The 16,471-nt window shown below is 35.5% G+C and overlaps 1 protein-coding gene across 1 annotated transcript in view; it reads left to right on the top strand.

Moving 5' to 3' along the window:
• Positions 1 to 16,471, top strand: part of MYO3A (myosin IIIA) — a 292,667-nt gene that overhangs the window by 76,078 nt on the left and 200,118 nt on the right. Inside the window, exons 8-10 of the mRNA XM_030940862.1 lie at positions 3,762 to 3,907; positions 6,266 to 6,331; positions 8,595 to 8,750. Of these exons, the coding sequence (XP_030796722.1) occupies positions 3,762 to 3,907; positions 6,266 to 6,331; positions 8,595 to 8,750 (368 nt within the window). The remainder of the gene's footprint in view (positions 1 to 3,761; positions 3,908 to 6,265; positions 6,332 to 8,594; positions 8,751 to 16,471) is intronic.

Here is a 16,471-nt window from a genome sequence, read left to right as displayed (position 1 = left end):
AATTCTTTACATCATTACCTTTGGGACGTTGCAGATAAACTGCTAAAGTAGTTGAGGTAAAAGGTTTTCAAGAGTCATCTTCTACCCCCATCCCTATTAATGATTTTAATCTTTTTAATTATGCTTATCACTTATAATGGACCCTTATTTTTGAAGACTGTCTCTACAACTGTTGGGGAAAGTGCTGCTATTTATCTCCAATTTTCTAGGGAGTGAAGGGAGGAGAAGTAATTAATATACTGTATTAATATTTTCAAATCTTATAAATAAATTTGAGGATTAAATGCTGGTATGCTGTTTTTATTTGAATACTTGTTTAATTATTACTTGCAAAACAAGTTAAAATGTAAACTTAGTACAAAATATGGACAGAGGATGAAGTATTTTAAGAAACTTAAAAAAATCCACAATGGATTAAAAAAATTTTTTTAACAAGGAGCATATCTTAGAAAAAAATAGAAAGTATCGTCATATAAGCAAAATCAAAAATTGAATAAGAGAATCTCAAAGGAGAGTTTCTTTAGAGTTTGTTTTGATATATTACTAGTGTTTTTTAAACTTACAAAAATTACAAAAATGAGAAGTTAATAAAAACCTAGTTATAATACCAAATATTGCATTTTGTTTGCATATATTATTAATAGAATAAATAATATTACATATAATATTATTGTATAATATTCTAGCTTTGTGGGTTTTGTATGTTTATTATAACAAGCCATTATTCAATATTTAAATTTCCATTTAGTAAAAACACTTATTAATATGCAATTATTAGACAGTCATTTTTCTGATGTCAGTTTTATTATTAATAAACCTATAGTAGCACAGTAGGGCTTGAAAGTTTTTTCTGGCTTAGCAAACTAATGGATATAATAGATATGAAAAAAAGTTCACTACAGTTTTTTTCAAGCTGTCATGGAAATACGTGTTTGAGATTTTGTTCTTATTATATTCATCTTTCTGTAATAAATATTTTCTAACCTTGAAGAACATATTTTAAATAATCAGCTTTCTAGTTAATCAAGATATTCCATATCTGCCACTCTATCGTATTAATAGCAAATGTCTAAGAATTAGAAAGCAATAAGGTAAACAAATATATGTATATATTCACCATAATGGCATAGAAGTATTTCAGTGTTTTTAGAGCCCAGGAGGCAAGGTTGTTCAAATCAATTATCACTTGAAAAGTGAAATTCTTGATTTGGCATGTTTAAATTAAATTCTATATCAAAAGTAGTATTTGCTGGTTACATAAAGACATCCTCTGCCAGGATGAAGGGAACAAGGGAATTAGCGACTGTAGTAGGTGACCATACAACTTATCATACAAACCAGGACACCTTGGAGAGTGAAAGGGGATGATATTTATTATGATTCTAGGACTACAAGCATTAAACAAGAATGTCCCAGGCAAACTGGGACATAAATTCACCTGAGCCTATGGGGAGATATCCTCTGACCACACATGTAAATTCATAAAATAATGTATTATCCTGAAAAATAATTTTCCTTGGGAAAAAAATGATGGGGCAAAAGACATTATTTTTACACTCTAGCAAACAAAGTTATATTAGACAACAGAATGAGAAATTCATATGAATGCATTTTTTAATTTTTAACAGCTTTATAGAGGTATAACTATAGAATTAAGTCATTTAACATATACAATATTCTGATTTTTAATGTATATTCACAGGGTTGTGCAGTCATCATCACAGTCATCACAAATGTTTTTGCTCCCCCTCAAAGAAACATAGTAGTCATTAGCATTCACTCCTCATCTTTGCCTAAGCCCCCTTACTCTAGGCAACCATTAATCTATTTTCTGTCTCTGTGGACTGGCCTTTTCTGGATATTTTAAATAAATTGAATCATACAATATATGGCCCTGTGTCTGGCTTCTTTTACCTAGTGTAATGTTTTCAGGGTCATCCATGTAGAAGTATGTATTAATGCATCACTCATTTTTAGAGTTGAATAATATTCCATTGTATGTGTAGACCACATTATGTTTATCCATTTGTCAGTTGATGAACATTTGGGTGTTTATCACTTTTTGTTATTATGAGCAATATTGCTATGAATATTTGCCACATGAATTTTTAATGTAAAACTTAGGACTTTACTGTTTCCCTCAGTACTTCAGGCTATGCTCTCTGATTTCAGCAGTTCACTCTCATGTGATATTGAAAATACTTTCATAGAAAAGGTTAAGAAGCACTGTGTATGATGATGTCCCATCATACTAACTCTAAGTTGAGAAACTATTCCCTCTCTTTCTTTATATATAGACATATATATATGCACATGTATGCACATGCATAATTTATTTATGTATGCATTTATTATTGTCCTTCAGGTACTTAGAAATGAATTGGTTAATGGTCTTCTTATTTGCCCATAAACTCGCCACCCACGCCAAAACCAGAATATTACCCATAGTATGCACTGGCCTCTATCTCTTCATCTATTCCAACTCCTCACCTCCTCTCAAGAGTGTCTGTTGCCCCATATGTTGTGTTTATCATTGCCTTCTTTTTATTTTTTTAATCACACTGATATGCTTATAACTAAACTGTTTCCTGTCGTTGCCATTAGTGTCAGGTATTAATAAGGATTTATTTATGAAGGAGTCAACTTTCCTGGATGACATGTGTGTAAATGTTACCAACTGAATTCTAGTGTGCCCACAGATGGATTTTTTAAATGTGTTAAGCCTGATGTTAAGTGAAGTCAGAAGGTGAGATATCGTTTCCAAAAAGGCCTTAGATTTTTCACTTTGTATATTATTTTACAGTACTGTATTAAAATGACACAATTCTAATCTGCCATCATTCCAAAATTATTTTTTGTTTTTCTTGTGGGTTGGCATGTGCAAAACATAAAATTTAAAAAATGCAAAAAGATGATTCTTAAAATGTAAAGTTGAATTTCCTTTTTGTGTTTATTGATGTTAATAATTACCATTCACAATCAATCTGCATTTGTACTTACACATTTACAGCTAAATTGGGAAGTAATCAATGCAATAATTTCTCTATATAATACAATCTTATAATATTACAAAAACAAATTCCTCTTTTTTCCTTGTCTCTCAATTACATCTTTTGATTACTACATGTTTTTAAACCTGGTTGCAGTTTTACAATTTAGGGTGGCCTCAGATAGGCTGTTGGTAAAACTACATCAAGGTTTATTTTTATTCAGTTTTCTTTTATTAGTGGCTTAAAGCTTTTGCATTCCTCCAAACTTGTCTTATTCCTCCCTTAGGTAGCCTTGCCTTCTAGTTGCCAGTAGAGATCAAGGCCATCTAACTAGACAGCCCTCAAGCATGTTTACCTTTATTTCCTCCACTTTTAATTCTTCAAAAACATAGCCCTCATCTTTTCATTCCCTCAATAGATATTTATTGAGTGACTACCACTGCCCAGTCTTTAGCTGTGCATTTGATCCCATCCCTTTCCATTTGGGACACGATTTCTTTCCTCTTCTTGTTCTATATTTTCAAAAATATTTTTCATAGACTTCTTCCCTTATATTTGTAAACCTCCTAAGGTATTATCTGTTCCCAGAACAAAAATACTACTACTAATAATAATTTAATCTTTTATTCTCCTCCTAAGTTACTGCCTTCGTCTTTACTTATAGCTGTCAAACTTCACCAGTTTAAAAAGTTAATGCTTTGTTCTAAGTATTTTATTACATGCTTGTTAAGGTCACAAATTTCACCTTTTGGTGGTGTGGTTTTCTACTAGGTGATTGCGTGTGAACAGCAATTGGATACCACTTATGATGCCAGATGTGACACTTGGTCCCTGGGTATAACGGCCATTGAGTTGGGTGATGGAGATCCTCCACTAGCTGACCTGCATCCCATGAGAGCACTCTTCAAAATACCAAGGTCAGATGACTAACATTGGGTCCAGTATCTGCAGCCCATTTTTCTTCCTCCAGCCACTGAGTGTTCATCATGCTCTTCATGGAGATGTTCAGATACATTCCAACAAGTTGGGAGCAGAAGAGCCTGGAATATTATTCTGCTTCTTCTGAGACATTGTATTTGTTCAGTAGTTGCATTTCCCTGGTCTAAGTAAAAGAGCTTTCTCTTGATAATCAGTGTGTCTTTCTCTCTTTTGCTAGGATTTGATCTCAGAAAATAGCATTTCCTCCCACTCTTTATCAGTTCCTCAATGAGTCAGTGAGGCACCAGAGTCCATAGCTTGTGCAAGTGTTTTGCTTTGCTTTACCTACCAATCTAGTAATATTTTACTACTTGCTAAGATTTCCCTTCGTTCAGAACTTTAAAATAATATTATTAAGAAAATTATATACAAAATTTATCCAGAAAATAATGATTTTAAACATGTTAATATTTTGAATAATGTTAATATAAAACAATAAATTTAGAAGAATAACCTCTTTTGGTGCCATGAAAACACTTGACTATTTATGTACCTCCCACCCCTTCATGTGTGTATCAACAGATTTTCCCCTACTATCCTATTAACTAATTTCTTTAAATACTATTTTCTATGAGTGGTGGTTAGTCCCTAGATGTTTCAGATAACTAATGTGAAAAGACTGCCTATAATTATTAAATATGTTATTTTAAAATATCTTTTTAAGGATTTTGCCTTAATTATAACGCAGTGCACACCTAAAGCCTGTGATGACAGGGATCTGAAACATTAGAATATTTGGCATCTAACTAAATTATTATAAGACCAAAATATTTGAATTCATTTTTGCCTTTGAATTTCTTGTCCTATCTATATGTTCCAAATTATAATACCTTGGCTATATATCATCCTTTTACATACTGCTTATTTTGTAAGTGGAGAAACAACATTACAGAAAATAATGGAAAACCTTCTGTATACTAAATCCAAGACATTTCATTAATTTTGAAGAAAGCAGGAAAAAAAATCTGTAGTTTCTAACTCCTATTGTCATTCAGTATGTAAGGTGAAGTTGTGTACTGCCTTAGCTGTTTTAATTGTGGATTAAACCATCATATTTAGTCTGATGTTATTACTCTTGGTGATAATGCCACATGAAGGAAGGATGACACTGTTGATAGATATTGTACCTAGGTAACAGGCAATGTGCAAAGTAATTCTAGGAACTGCATCATCTTGGTTATTTCTTAATTATGTCTCCCACCAGTGGAATTCCAAGAATACTGACTATGGTAATATGGAGAAAAAGAGGATCTGAAAAGCTACCCAGTTCTGAGTGTTCTGAAATAATCCACACTTTGTTATTCAAAGCAAGCCAATAAATCTCATAAAAGGACATTTTCAGGAGGAGCAGAAACAAAACAACATTTCTGCAGAAAAGAATTACTTCTTTTAATGTGCAAATTAGCAATCTTCAAATTGTCCTCAGGATTGTGAAATGAGCTTAGTCGTGATCTGGGGTAGATGAGTAGCTGCACTTTTCTTTAATGAGCCTGTACAAACTGTACATTAATTTCATTATAAGCTATTTAAGGAGTAATGCAGAACTGAAGACAAAGTATTTCCATTTCACTAATGAAAACAAAGAGCTGTTAGAATTAACATAAAGCAGCACTTCAGCAAATTCGACTATCATGGTTGATCAATGTTGCTTGATTGCAGAGTTAGATCAGCCTCATTTTCAAGTGATGTTCCTTTGTATTCAACGAATGTGCCAAAAAATATATTTGTTCAGCTTAAACTGAAAGGAATTAATAAAATTGTTAAAGTTGTATTCACAGCTTTATCGCTAATAATATTTTTCAGTTCCTTAACACTTTGTAACATGTTTCCTGCTGTGTGTCCATTAACAACAGAACAACTCATAAGGGCATTCTGCTGTGCCACTCCCTGGCACACTTTCCTTCATATTCCAAACAGGCCACTTCTGTGTTCCCTGGATGTTCCTCAGAGACTTCACTGGGACTCATAGGAAAAAAAAAAACCTTTTCCCCAGCATCTATTGTTTCTATTCTGTTAAGTATTGATGTTTCCCCCTAGAGCTAGGTAAAAGCAAGAAGACTCTTTAAAAGAAAAAAATTAGTAGTTGGAAAAATCAGGTCATATGTTAAGTGCTTTCAGAGAAACAAAGATTGTGTCATTTTGTATAAAGAAAGATGTGTAATGATTTATCTGTCTTGGAATTGGAAAAAGATGGAATCCTTGATTACAACTGGCAGAACCTGTGATTGCATTAGTCTATCTCATTTTGCACTGACTGACCAATACGCAGAATCTAACACTGATTCTTATTTTTCTAGGAATCCACCCCCAAAACTAAGGCAGCCTGAGCTATGGTCAGCAGAATTCAATGACTTCATAAGCAAGTGAGTAAAAAGAGTGTTTTAAAAAACCAAAGAAATTCCCTCCTGCTATATAACTAAATATCCTCCTGTTGCTTCTTATCTGTTAAACGGCCCCAGAGATTTCTATTATTTTCTTCAAAGGAAGCATCTATAGTGTCTTTTAAATGTTCTGTGAATTTACCATTGCTCAGATAATGGCCTTAGGGTCATGTTTATTCACTTATCAATAGCTATGCTTCTGTGGACCCTTTATAATCAATGGACATGGTCTTCTGTTCACCTGTGTTTTGCCTGTGAGTGTCATTTCGTATGAGATGGGTCTCAGCATACTATTAGGTTTCGCTTCTTTATCCAGCTTTATCCTCTGTGCCTTTTAATTGGGGCATTTAGCTCGTTTACATTCAATGTTAGTATTGGCATGTAGGGATTTGATCCTGTCATCATGTTGTTAGCTGGTTGTTATGCAGACTTGTTTGTGTGGCTGCTTATAGTGTCACTGGTCTATGTACCTAACTGTGTTTTTGTAGTGGCCAGTCATGGCCTTTGCTTTCCATATTTAGCACTCTCTTCAGGACTTGTTCTAAGGCAGGCCTGTTTGTAATGAATTCCCTTCACATTTGCTTGTCTGAAAAGGATCATATTTCTCCTTTGCTTATGGAACTATAGATGCTTCCACACAGATCCTCAATGGAACTTAGTGTCTGATGTATTTCTTCCAGTTTCCCCTCTGAGAAACATTTCCTGGTTTCTGCCAAGCAGTTAGTATTCTGTCCTGGTTGCTATTGGTTTGGTTTCTCTTCCTCTATTAACATTGCCAATTGTATTTAGCTTACCTGTTTTGACATCTTTCTCTCTAACTAGACAGTAAGCAACTCTAGGGCACTGAACGTGCCTTACTTGTCACTGTAACTCCAGAGTCTAGCAGAGTGCCTAGTAGCACATTAACGATTTGATAAAGTTTTACATGAATAAAATAATTTCATATGTGACTCTTCTGAATACATAGATACAATTACTACAGATGTCAGAAATTAATGCATTCTGTTAAACTAGAGGAAAACTAAGAGCACTTGTTCTTATTTTTTAGACATTGGCATTCTTATTCCTTAGCATATTTTAGCATTCCTGGGAAATATATTTTTTGGTTAAGCTCAATGAAATAAATTGCGTAATTACTATAATACCGATTAGAAATGGCACTGCTCAAGCCAAGGCATGAGTTTCATCTTTTTATGCTTTTTTCTTCTTTTTTAATATCCCCAAATGACAGGCCAATTTTCTCATAATTGTAGACTCTGTGAATTGCAGGGTTAAAGGGGTCTTGGAAAGTTGTACAGCCCAAGTTTATATCCAGAGGTTAAATCCTTCTCAAACATGTGCACTCAGTGGCTGCCCAATCAATACTTAAATATCTCCAGTCAAAATAATATTTCCCAATTCAGCTCATTCTACTTTGATAAGCCTCACTCTTGAAAAGTTCTTCCTTAGACTGACCTGAAAGCTGTTTCTCTCTTGATTCCACCAACCAATTCTGGGTCTTTTACCCCTTGTGACCACTGAAAACTACTTGAGTCCTTCTTTTAAATATTCAAAGTCAGCTGTCACAGCTGGTTAAACATTCTACATTTATTCAAATGCTCCTCCTGTGCTGTTGTTTCAGGTGCTCTCACTAGCCCTGTCCTTTCTCAAGAATATGCTCTGGTTGAACCTATCAAGAGGTGCAACATGCATTAGTACATCTGCTGTATGACCTCAAAAAATACCTATTGACATGGAATTTCAACATCCTTAGCTGAGTGGCCTTCTCAATTGGGTTACCAGTTTTATCACATAGAAAGAAACAGATCAATTGAGAAGCCTTTAAAAGCATTTATGAAGGGAAAGTGCATTGTTTGTTTTATTTTTAGATAAGCATTAAACTATAATGACTTCATTGTCATTTATCTGCAGCTACTGACTTGTAAAGGAGACTTTGCAGTGGAGACATTTTAATTATCACTATGCAATAATCCTTGCTGGGAGACGACAGAAGTGGTATTTAGTTGAAAGTTGGTATCACTGCAGCTTAATCACTCACAGATGTGTGCACTTTCACAAACGTTTCATCACATTGCAGTTTGCTATTTTTGAGAGATTAAAAATTGCAATTAATATATTTTAAGCTTGGGCTGAGCATTTGTGAGGAGCATCACTCTTGTGTGTTAGATTAATTTTTAGGAATATGAATAATAGTTTCAAAACTCTAACTTATCTAACAACTGCATGTTCTTTTTTGCCAGTGCAGGTGCTTGACTAAAGATTATGAAAAACGTCCAACAGTGTCAGATCTTTTACAACATAAATTCATTACTCAAATTGAGGGCAAAGATGTGATGTTACAAAAACAACTAATGGAATTCATTGGCATCCATCAATGCATGGGAGGCACAGAAAAGGCCAGGTAATCAAATAGTATCTTGATTCCAAAATCCAGAGATTATTGAAAGATTTTGAATAGTTTAATAATGCATTAGTTTTTAAGGTGAATAAAATTTGGAGGTAATGGGGACTTACATGAAAAGTGAATGTCACCTGTTGAATTGCATCTCAATATTGGTAAAATTACCGGCAACACTTTTATTTTTTTTGAAACGGAGTCTCACTCTGTCGCCCAGGCTGGAGTACAGAGGCACGATCTCGGCTCACCGCAACCTCTACCTTCTGGGTTCAAGCGATTCTCCTGCCTCAGCCTCCCAAGTAGCTGGGACTACAGGCCCCTGCCACCACACCTGGCTAATTTTTTGTATTTTTAGTAGAGACGGGGTTTCACTGTGTTAGCCAGGATGGTCTCGATCTCCTGACCTTGTGATCCGCCCGCCTTGGCCTCCCAAAGTGCTGGCATTACAGGCGTGACAGGCAGCACTTTTTAAACAAGTTTTAAGAACGAAGAATGTAAACTTCAAAAGATCATTTTTGTGTTGGTATATGTTTTCTTGTATTTTCTGCTTTTCTATAAAGTAAGATATCTTAGATTTGGGATTAAAAAAACATAAAACTTGAAAGACCTTTCGGCACTATTATTTGTTCATTTTCCCTGGTTAAATTATATTTAAGATCATTTTAAATATCTTTGTACATCCTATTGGGATTTTAAATAGTATATAAGTTTATTTCAGGAAATTTAAAAGTCACAGAAAAATATACAATGGAAAATTAATCAAGTATAACATTTTAATCTGTAACCTTTTAATATCTTCTTTTTGGGTATACTTTTTTTTTTTTTTTTTTTTTGAGACAGGGTCTCACTTTATCACCCAGGCTGGAGTGCAGTGGCACCATCTCTGATCGCTGTAGCCTCGACCTCCAGGGTTCAAGTGATTCTCTTTCTTAAGAGCCCCCAAGTAGCTGGGACTATAGGTACACACCACCATGCCTGGCTAATTTTTGTATTTTTAGTATAGACAGGGTTCTGCCATGTTGCCCAGGCTGGTCTTGAACTCCCGAGCTCAAGTGATCCACCTGCCTCAGCTTCTCAAAAGGCTAAAATTACAGGCCAGAGATTTTTAAACATTTTTAAAACAAAATTGTGATAGTATTATATGTGTCCCAGAGACTGTCTACTTTCACTGAATAGTGAACATCCATATAATTAAACGTTCTTCTAACACAAAATTTTACTGGCTAGATAACATTCCCTTGCCTGACAATTTAATGATTAATTTAAATAATTCCATACATTTTGGCTGTTACTGTTTTTACTCTATCAAGTAACTGTGTAATGAACAGAGTTGTACATTAATCTCTTACTGTTTTCTTAAGATAAATTCCTATAGATGGTACTATTAAATCAAAAAATTATTAAAGTTAGATTTATAATTTCACTTTATTCTTGAGAATCATATTTGTTTCATCCCAGGAGCATATCACTATTTAAGGAGTTGGAAGAAGTGAATAGGACATTACTTATTTGAATTCCTGTTGGGAATGTACACATTTAGTTCCCATTTGTTTAATGCCTGCTATGTGCCAGATTTTATGTTAGGACTTTATTATGTTATCTTATGTGATTTTACAACAAATCTGAGGAAAATATTTTATGATAACCCATTTTCACAGCTGAAAAAAATTGAAGTTGGCAGAGGTTAATTAACTTGCACAAGGCTGCACAGGAAATAAATGACTTAGCAAGGATTCAAATTCTGATCTTAAAGCCCAAGCTTTAATTCACAGGAGTAAATGAACTAATGATGTGGATGGTCTTGGGAGATAATAATCCATGCCTGTTTGAGTTTACAGCTTTGCTGCAGAGACAGACCTGATATACCTTTAATGAGGAAGAATTAGGTGACAAAAAGAAAGAAGTAGATACGTAGTTTGTAATGAGGAGATAATCATGCCCATCTTTTTATCTTTGTGTAAATGTAGTTTCATAATCTGCTGCAACCTCATTCTTCCCAAAATAGACAACAAATAATCAAAATAAACAGAAATTGAGGTGTATTCACATTGTGTAGGAGGTTCAATGTCAAGAACTGTGAAGGATCTGAGATACTGCCCTACCTGCAAGCTAACAATTTGACCTGCCACAGTTTCATGAATGCTAGTAGAAGGCACAAGATTCATGGATGAGAGACAAAGGACTTTACTACTCATTGCCAAGCTGACAGCATGAGTTTATGTTCACATTGGTTCTCCTTGCCCACTAGAGTCCTAGGGAAAATGTGGAATAGATGGATGTTGTGTCCACACTTGGCTTGCCTCATAACTGGGAAACCCTGAACTTGGGAAACTACAGTCTTTTAAATGGGCTGCTTGCATGCTTGCCCAAATTTTGCCTTGGAGGAAGCATTACTTTACCATCCTGGACACCAGATAAAACTTCCATCTGTCCTAGAGGGAGACAGTATTTTTAATTTCTAAGGCTGTTTGCTATACAAACATTATTGAAAATATAGTCTGAAACAAAAGCTAATATAAGACATGCAGAAATATGAGAGACCCATTAATAATTGTCTCCCATTGTTCAAGCATCATAAGAATAGCTGCACTACACAGCATTTAGATTGTCATTAGATTGTCATGCTTGTGCTGTAAGTTTCAGTGATTACTGGGCACAGTGTTATGCCCAACACTTTCTGATTCTGAGACACAAGATGTAGTCTTGTTTATCCTCTTAAAAAATCAGAATATGCTTTCAGTATGAGAATTCATTATATACTCAGTTATGGAAATTTTTCAGTTGTTGTTTTAAGTATTGATCCTCTCTCATTTTTTTCACTTTTTATTCCTGAGACATAAATGTTGGAACTTCCTATTTTGCCTCACATGTCTTGTAATTTCTCTGTCATGTTTGTCACTCATTTATCAATCTCTGCTACATTCTGAATGAATTCTTCAAAATTGTTTTCCAGTTCACTAATTTTCTCATAGAACTGGGCCTAGTCTAGATATCATGTATACCAATATTTTTTTCATGCTGATATCTATTATACATCAACATCTATATTTTTCATTTCTATAATTTCTTACTTGGTGAGTGGTTTTTTTGTTAACCACTCTTTTCATATCTGACTTTTCATATCTGGCTATTCATTTTTTCTTTTGGGGGAAAGTAATTCCATTTTTCTTCTCTTTGATCTTAAACATACTTTTTAACAGTAACTCTCAGATTTGCATTTCAGCACAGGTGAATTGTCCTGATTATTGAGTTCATTTGTTTATTTAATATTTGGTTTCCTTAGTCTAGGGTTCAGAATTGTAGTTTGCTTTCTCATCTTGAGTGGGAGGTTTTCTATTTTGATTTTTCTCTCCTTCTGCATTCTGTCTATTTGGAGGGTTTTTGCCTTTGCCATTACTGGTTTCAAGATTCCCCAGGGCCCATCGTGATTTGAAGGAAACTGCAGATCTAGTTGCTGAGCCAGTGGGAAGTAGATCTTCTGCCTCTCCATCCTGCCATCTCAAGCACCTAGCTCCATATAAAAGGAAGAAGCGGCAGAGATTTTTCAGTCTTTTTCCCAGGCAAGGAACCCCACACTCAGCCCCATTCTTCCCACGACATCTCGGTCAAGGCCTTCATTGTGAATGTGTGTTTTGGTTCCTTTACTCTCCAGGCCTCTTTTTCCCGTTTTTGGTGCCTGACTTCGAATCAGCCTATAGTTTCTGCCCTCTTACCTGGTGTTTTTGTTTGCTCTGTTAGGTCCACTCTAATGCTCTTCTTGTTTTAGAAAGTATCTTTGTCTTTTTAATTTTATTTTTTAACATGTAAGAAATATTTTATTTTTTACAAACATATGTTTGGAAGAGGTGGGAGTTGAACTTGAATTTTTACCCACAACACTCTTTTGACTATGGATCTTACTTCAAAGGAGGAGGAAAGATTTTCCTGCCCTCAGCTGCATATTCACACTAGTCCCAAAGTGTCAGACATACTCAGGCAAAAGAAAAGAGGCTTGGTTATGCCGCTGGTAACACATTAAACAAAAGCTGTCTTCTTGAAAATTATGAAAAATAACGATTTGTCACAGTTTCTGATGTTGGTAAAATGGATCAAAAAATCTGATTGTATTAAATCTACATAGCTAACTCAAAGCTGACATTTTTCTTTTTGTACATGATATTATCCTTTAGAATTGAACTGAGGCATGTGCGTGGCAGGATAATTTTTTTAAAATTAAAGATTCAGCTTTAAAGAAAACGGTCCTAATATAAGTTGAATGCAAACTGAATACTTTATAAACTTCCTTGTTGGGAGGAGGTGGAGTATTGGGAGATACTGTGGAATGGATATGAGAACTTTCTATTTTAAGTCAAGACCTGAATATAAAACACATCACTTTTCTAACTTATTCAACTATTCTGAAGAATTAAGACCATGTCGTAATACACTCCTCGAAAAACAGGAAAGCATTTTTCACATGAGTTAAAATTGACAATGTTAGAAGGCAGACTAAATTGGTAGAAACTCTAGTTATAAAATATTTTAAAATAAAATTTTTCTTATGATTCGTATTTTTAAACTGTTGACTATCTGATTTAATAGGAATAGATAAAAGTCATTTGTAACTGAAATGTGCTATTCAGAATTCTTGACGAAAACAATAAAAGCCCACTTAAAAAGTAAAGCAGTTTAGTGGACAGTATTGGATGGCTCAGAGAATGGAGAGGATGGGAGAGAGCCAGGTTTAGTCATGAAAGCAGGGGGCTTCAACTGTCCTTCCTCAAGAATCACCAGCTGAACGGCTGCCACTGAAAACCACCCTACCTGCCTCTAACATTGCCTGCCGTGACACTAGTTTCTTGAATGCCACATCCCACTCAAAATATTTGTAAACTGACTTTGAGCTTTATGTTGCTTCCTTGAGGTTCTAAGCTCCATACTGGACCATCTGATCGCCCACGCGTAGGTTACAGGCCCACACAGGTGGTGAGAGACACTTGGTCTCAGCTCATTTCTAGTTTCTATGTGAGAGGCAGAGTCCTGCCTGCTAGCGATTTTGAAATTTCTTCCCCACAGCAGACAGGTATTTTTAAGCTGTTGAAGCAACAGATGGATAGCCATTATATGGAATATTTTTTATTCTATTTTAGAGACAGAGTCTCACTGTTGCTCAGGCTGGCCTCAAAATTCTGGGTTCAGGTGATCCTTCTGCATCAGCCTCCTGAGTAGCTGAGCTTACAGGCACAAGCCACCACATCTACCTCCTGTATGGAATATTTAACACTTCCTACAATTCCTTCTTTTATATGTCTTGAACATTTGCCTAAAAATATTATTTAAACTATGATTGTCATTCCTCATAAAGAAAATATCTAACCCAGCATCTACTTAAATGATAACAAATTCCAAATTAAAACTTCCTTTTTTTGAAAGTCATATTATTAACATGTTATCATCTTAAATTTTCTTTGTGTTGTATATACAATGCAAAATAACTTTAATATTTTACTTGATACTCTCAACATGCTAGTGGCAATTACCTTTGACATTTATAGATTGTTATATTTTGCATATGATTTCATAGAAATAAAAAGGATTTAGTAACTCCTTTTTCTTACTAATGTTGGTTTCCTAGACCAAAATTACTGGCTGTGTTTGTGGTGCTGTTGCAGCTAGTCCACTTGTCCTGGCATCTATGGTTTTCCGGCCAGAATATAAGGCGTATTTGAGACATATGTGGAAGGATTAACAAAGGAAATCAAACTAAAAATTGACCATCAAATCAGTGTTAAAAGTACCTGCAGGGTGCAGCGCCTCACGCCTGTAATCCCAGCACTTTGAGAGGCCAAGGCGGGTGGATCACGAGGTCAGGAGTTCGAGACCAGCATGGCTGACATAGTGAAATCCCCCTCTCTACTAAAAATACAAAAAATTAGCCAGGCGTGGTGGCAGGTGCCTGTAATCCCAGCTACTTGGGAGGCTGAGGCAAGAGAATCACTTGAATCAGGGAGGCGGAGGTTGCAGTGAGCCCAGATCATGCTATTGCACTCCAGCCCAGGCAACAGCGGGAGACTCTGTCTCAAAAAAAAAAAAAAAAAAAAGAAAAAAAACCCAGCCCAAGCTGTCAATTCCTTATTAGACTTTATGTAATGTAAATTTGCTCAAATAGGATTTTGATTTTACAAAACAGAACAATGAGAAGAGAAAACAAATCAATAGGAAGTAATAATAGGGTTCCTTCCACGTGGCGCAATGCATGACTCCATTTTCTGTTCTATTTTCTGGGCAAGGTAATTTTTCTTTAATGGCTGTGACTATGTCGTGGTGAGAATTATTCACCCTTTGGAACATGTATGCTTTTCCTTAACACATGAGACTTTAAGAATGCTATCCCCATTGCTTTACTAACAATTATATTTTTCAATTCCCATCTCCATGTGACTGAAAGATACTTCAAACTCAACATGTCCAAAATTAAACTTGTGATAGTCCATCTAAAATGTGTTATTTGTTCCCTTTCTTATTTTATTGTATTTATTTTTTTGAGACAGGGTCTTACTCTATCACCCAGGCTACAGTGCAGTGCCATGATCTCGGCTCACTGCAACCTCCACCTCCCGGGTTCAAGCGATTCTCCTGCCTCAGCTTCCCAAATAGCTGAGATTACAGGCGCCCACCACTGTGCCGGGCTAATTTTTGTATTTTTTTTTTTTTTTTTTAGTAGAGATGGGATTTCACCATCTTTGCCAGACTGGTCTCAAACTCCTGACCTTGTGGTCCACCTGCCTCGGCCTCCCAAAGTGCTGGGATTACAGGCGTGAGCCACTGCAACCGGCTGTTCCCTTTTTTATTAATGACACCACCACTTATCTCATTATGCCAACCAGAAATCTAGGGATTATCTTAGCCTATTCCTCTCTCCTACTTTTCATTTTTAGTCCAAATCAGGACTACATTTATTACGATCTCACTCAACATCAATTATGCTATAAACTTTGCTACCCTAGAAATCACGGATTGAGATGACTTCCATGTTGTCTCAACATTTGTTGAGGCCATTGTATAAAGGTCTGGATAAAGGTTCTCCACAGGGGTCTGACAGCTGAATCCTTTATACAGCCTGTGCTCTGGGGCTAACTTTTTAGTAAACAGGATAAGACAAGCACATAAATAACCATTATACAAAATTTCAATCCCATTTCCACTAGCAGGGTCAGGATGGCTTATCCAGGAGGTGGCCTTTGAATCAGCACCACGGGGGATAAACTGGACTAAATCATGTGAAGATAAGAGTTACCATAAGATGAACATTATAGCTGGAAAAACAGCCTGAGCAAAATCATGAAATCAAGGATAAGCTGACAGAAAGGCAAGCATTTAATCAAGCTGTAAGGGGAAAACCCAGATATAGGATTGGAGAGGTATACTGAGACCAGACCCCTGAGAGCACTGAAAGTCAGATTGATAGGTTTGACCTGTGTCCATGACAGCCCAAAGTGGGGAGTACCCCATCGCTAGCTCTTAAGTCACCTGTGTCCTACTGTGCAGCAGCCTTTTGTTGGTTCTAAAAGGTAAATTATGGATACACCAAGACAGACTACAGCAATAATTTTGGATTCATTTTGCTTGTTCCCAGTGTGACCATTTTCTCATATGTTTCTTCCTAACTTTAAAATTTTATATGTTTTTGAAGGTAGGGGGAGTTGGTCCCAACTGTGTTTAATTATCATCTATCTCTAAATGTG

This window comes from Rhinopithecus roxellana, chromosome 11, assembly GCF_007565055.1.
Source record: "Rhinopithecus roxellana isolate Shanxi Qingling chromosome 11, ASM756505v1, whole genome shotgun sequence".
In the NCBI taxonomy this organism is placed as follows: Eukaryota; Metazoa; Chordata; class Mammalia; order Primates; family Cercopithecidae; genus Rhinopithecus; species Rhinopithecus roxellana.
Note: the sequence above shows the minus strand (reverse complement) of the source record. Positions and strands in the feature narration are given on the sequence as shown.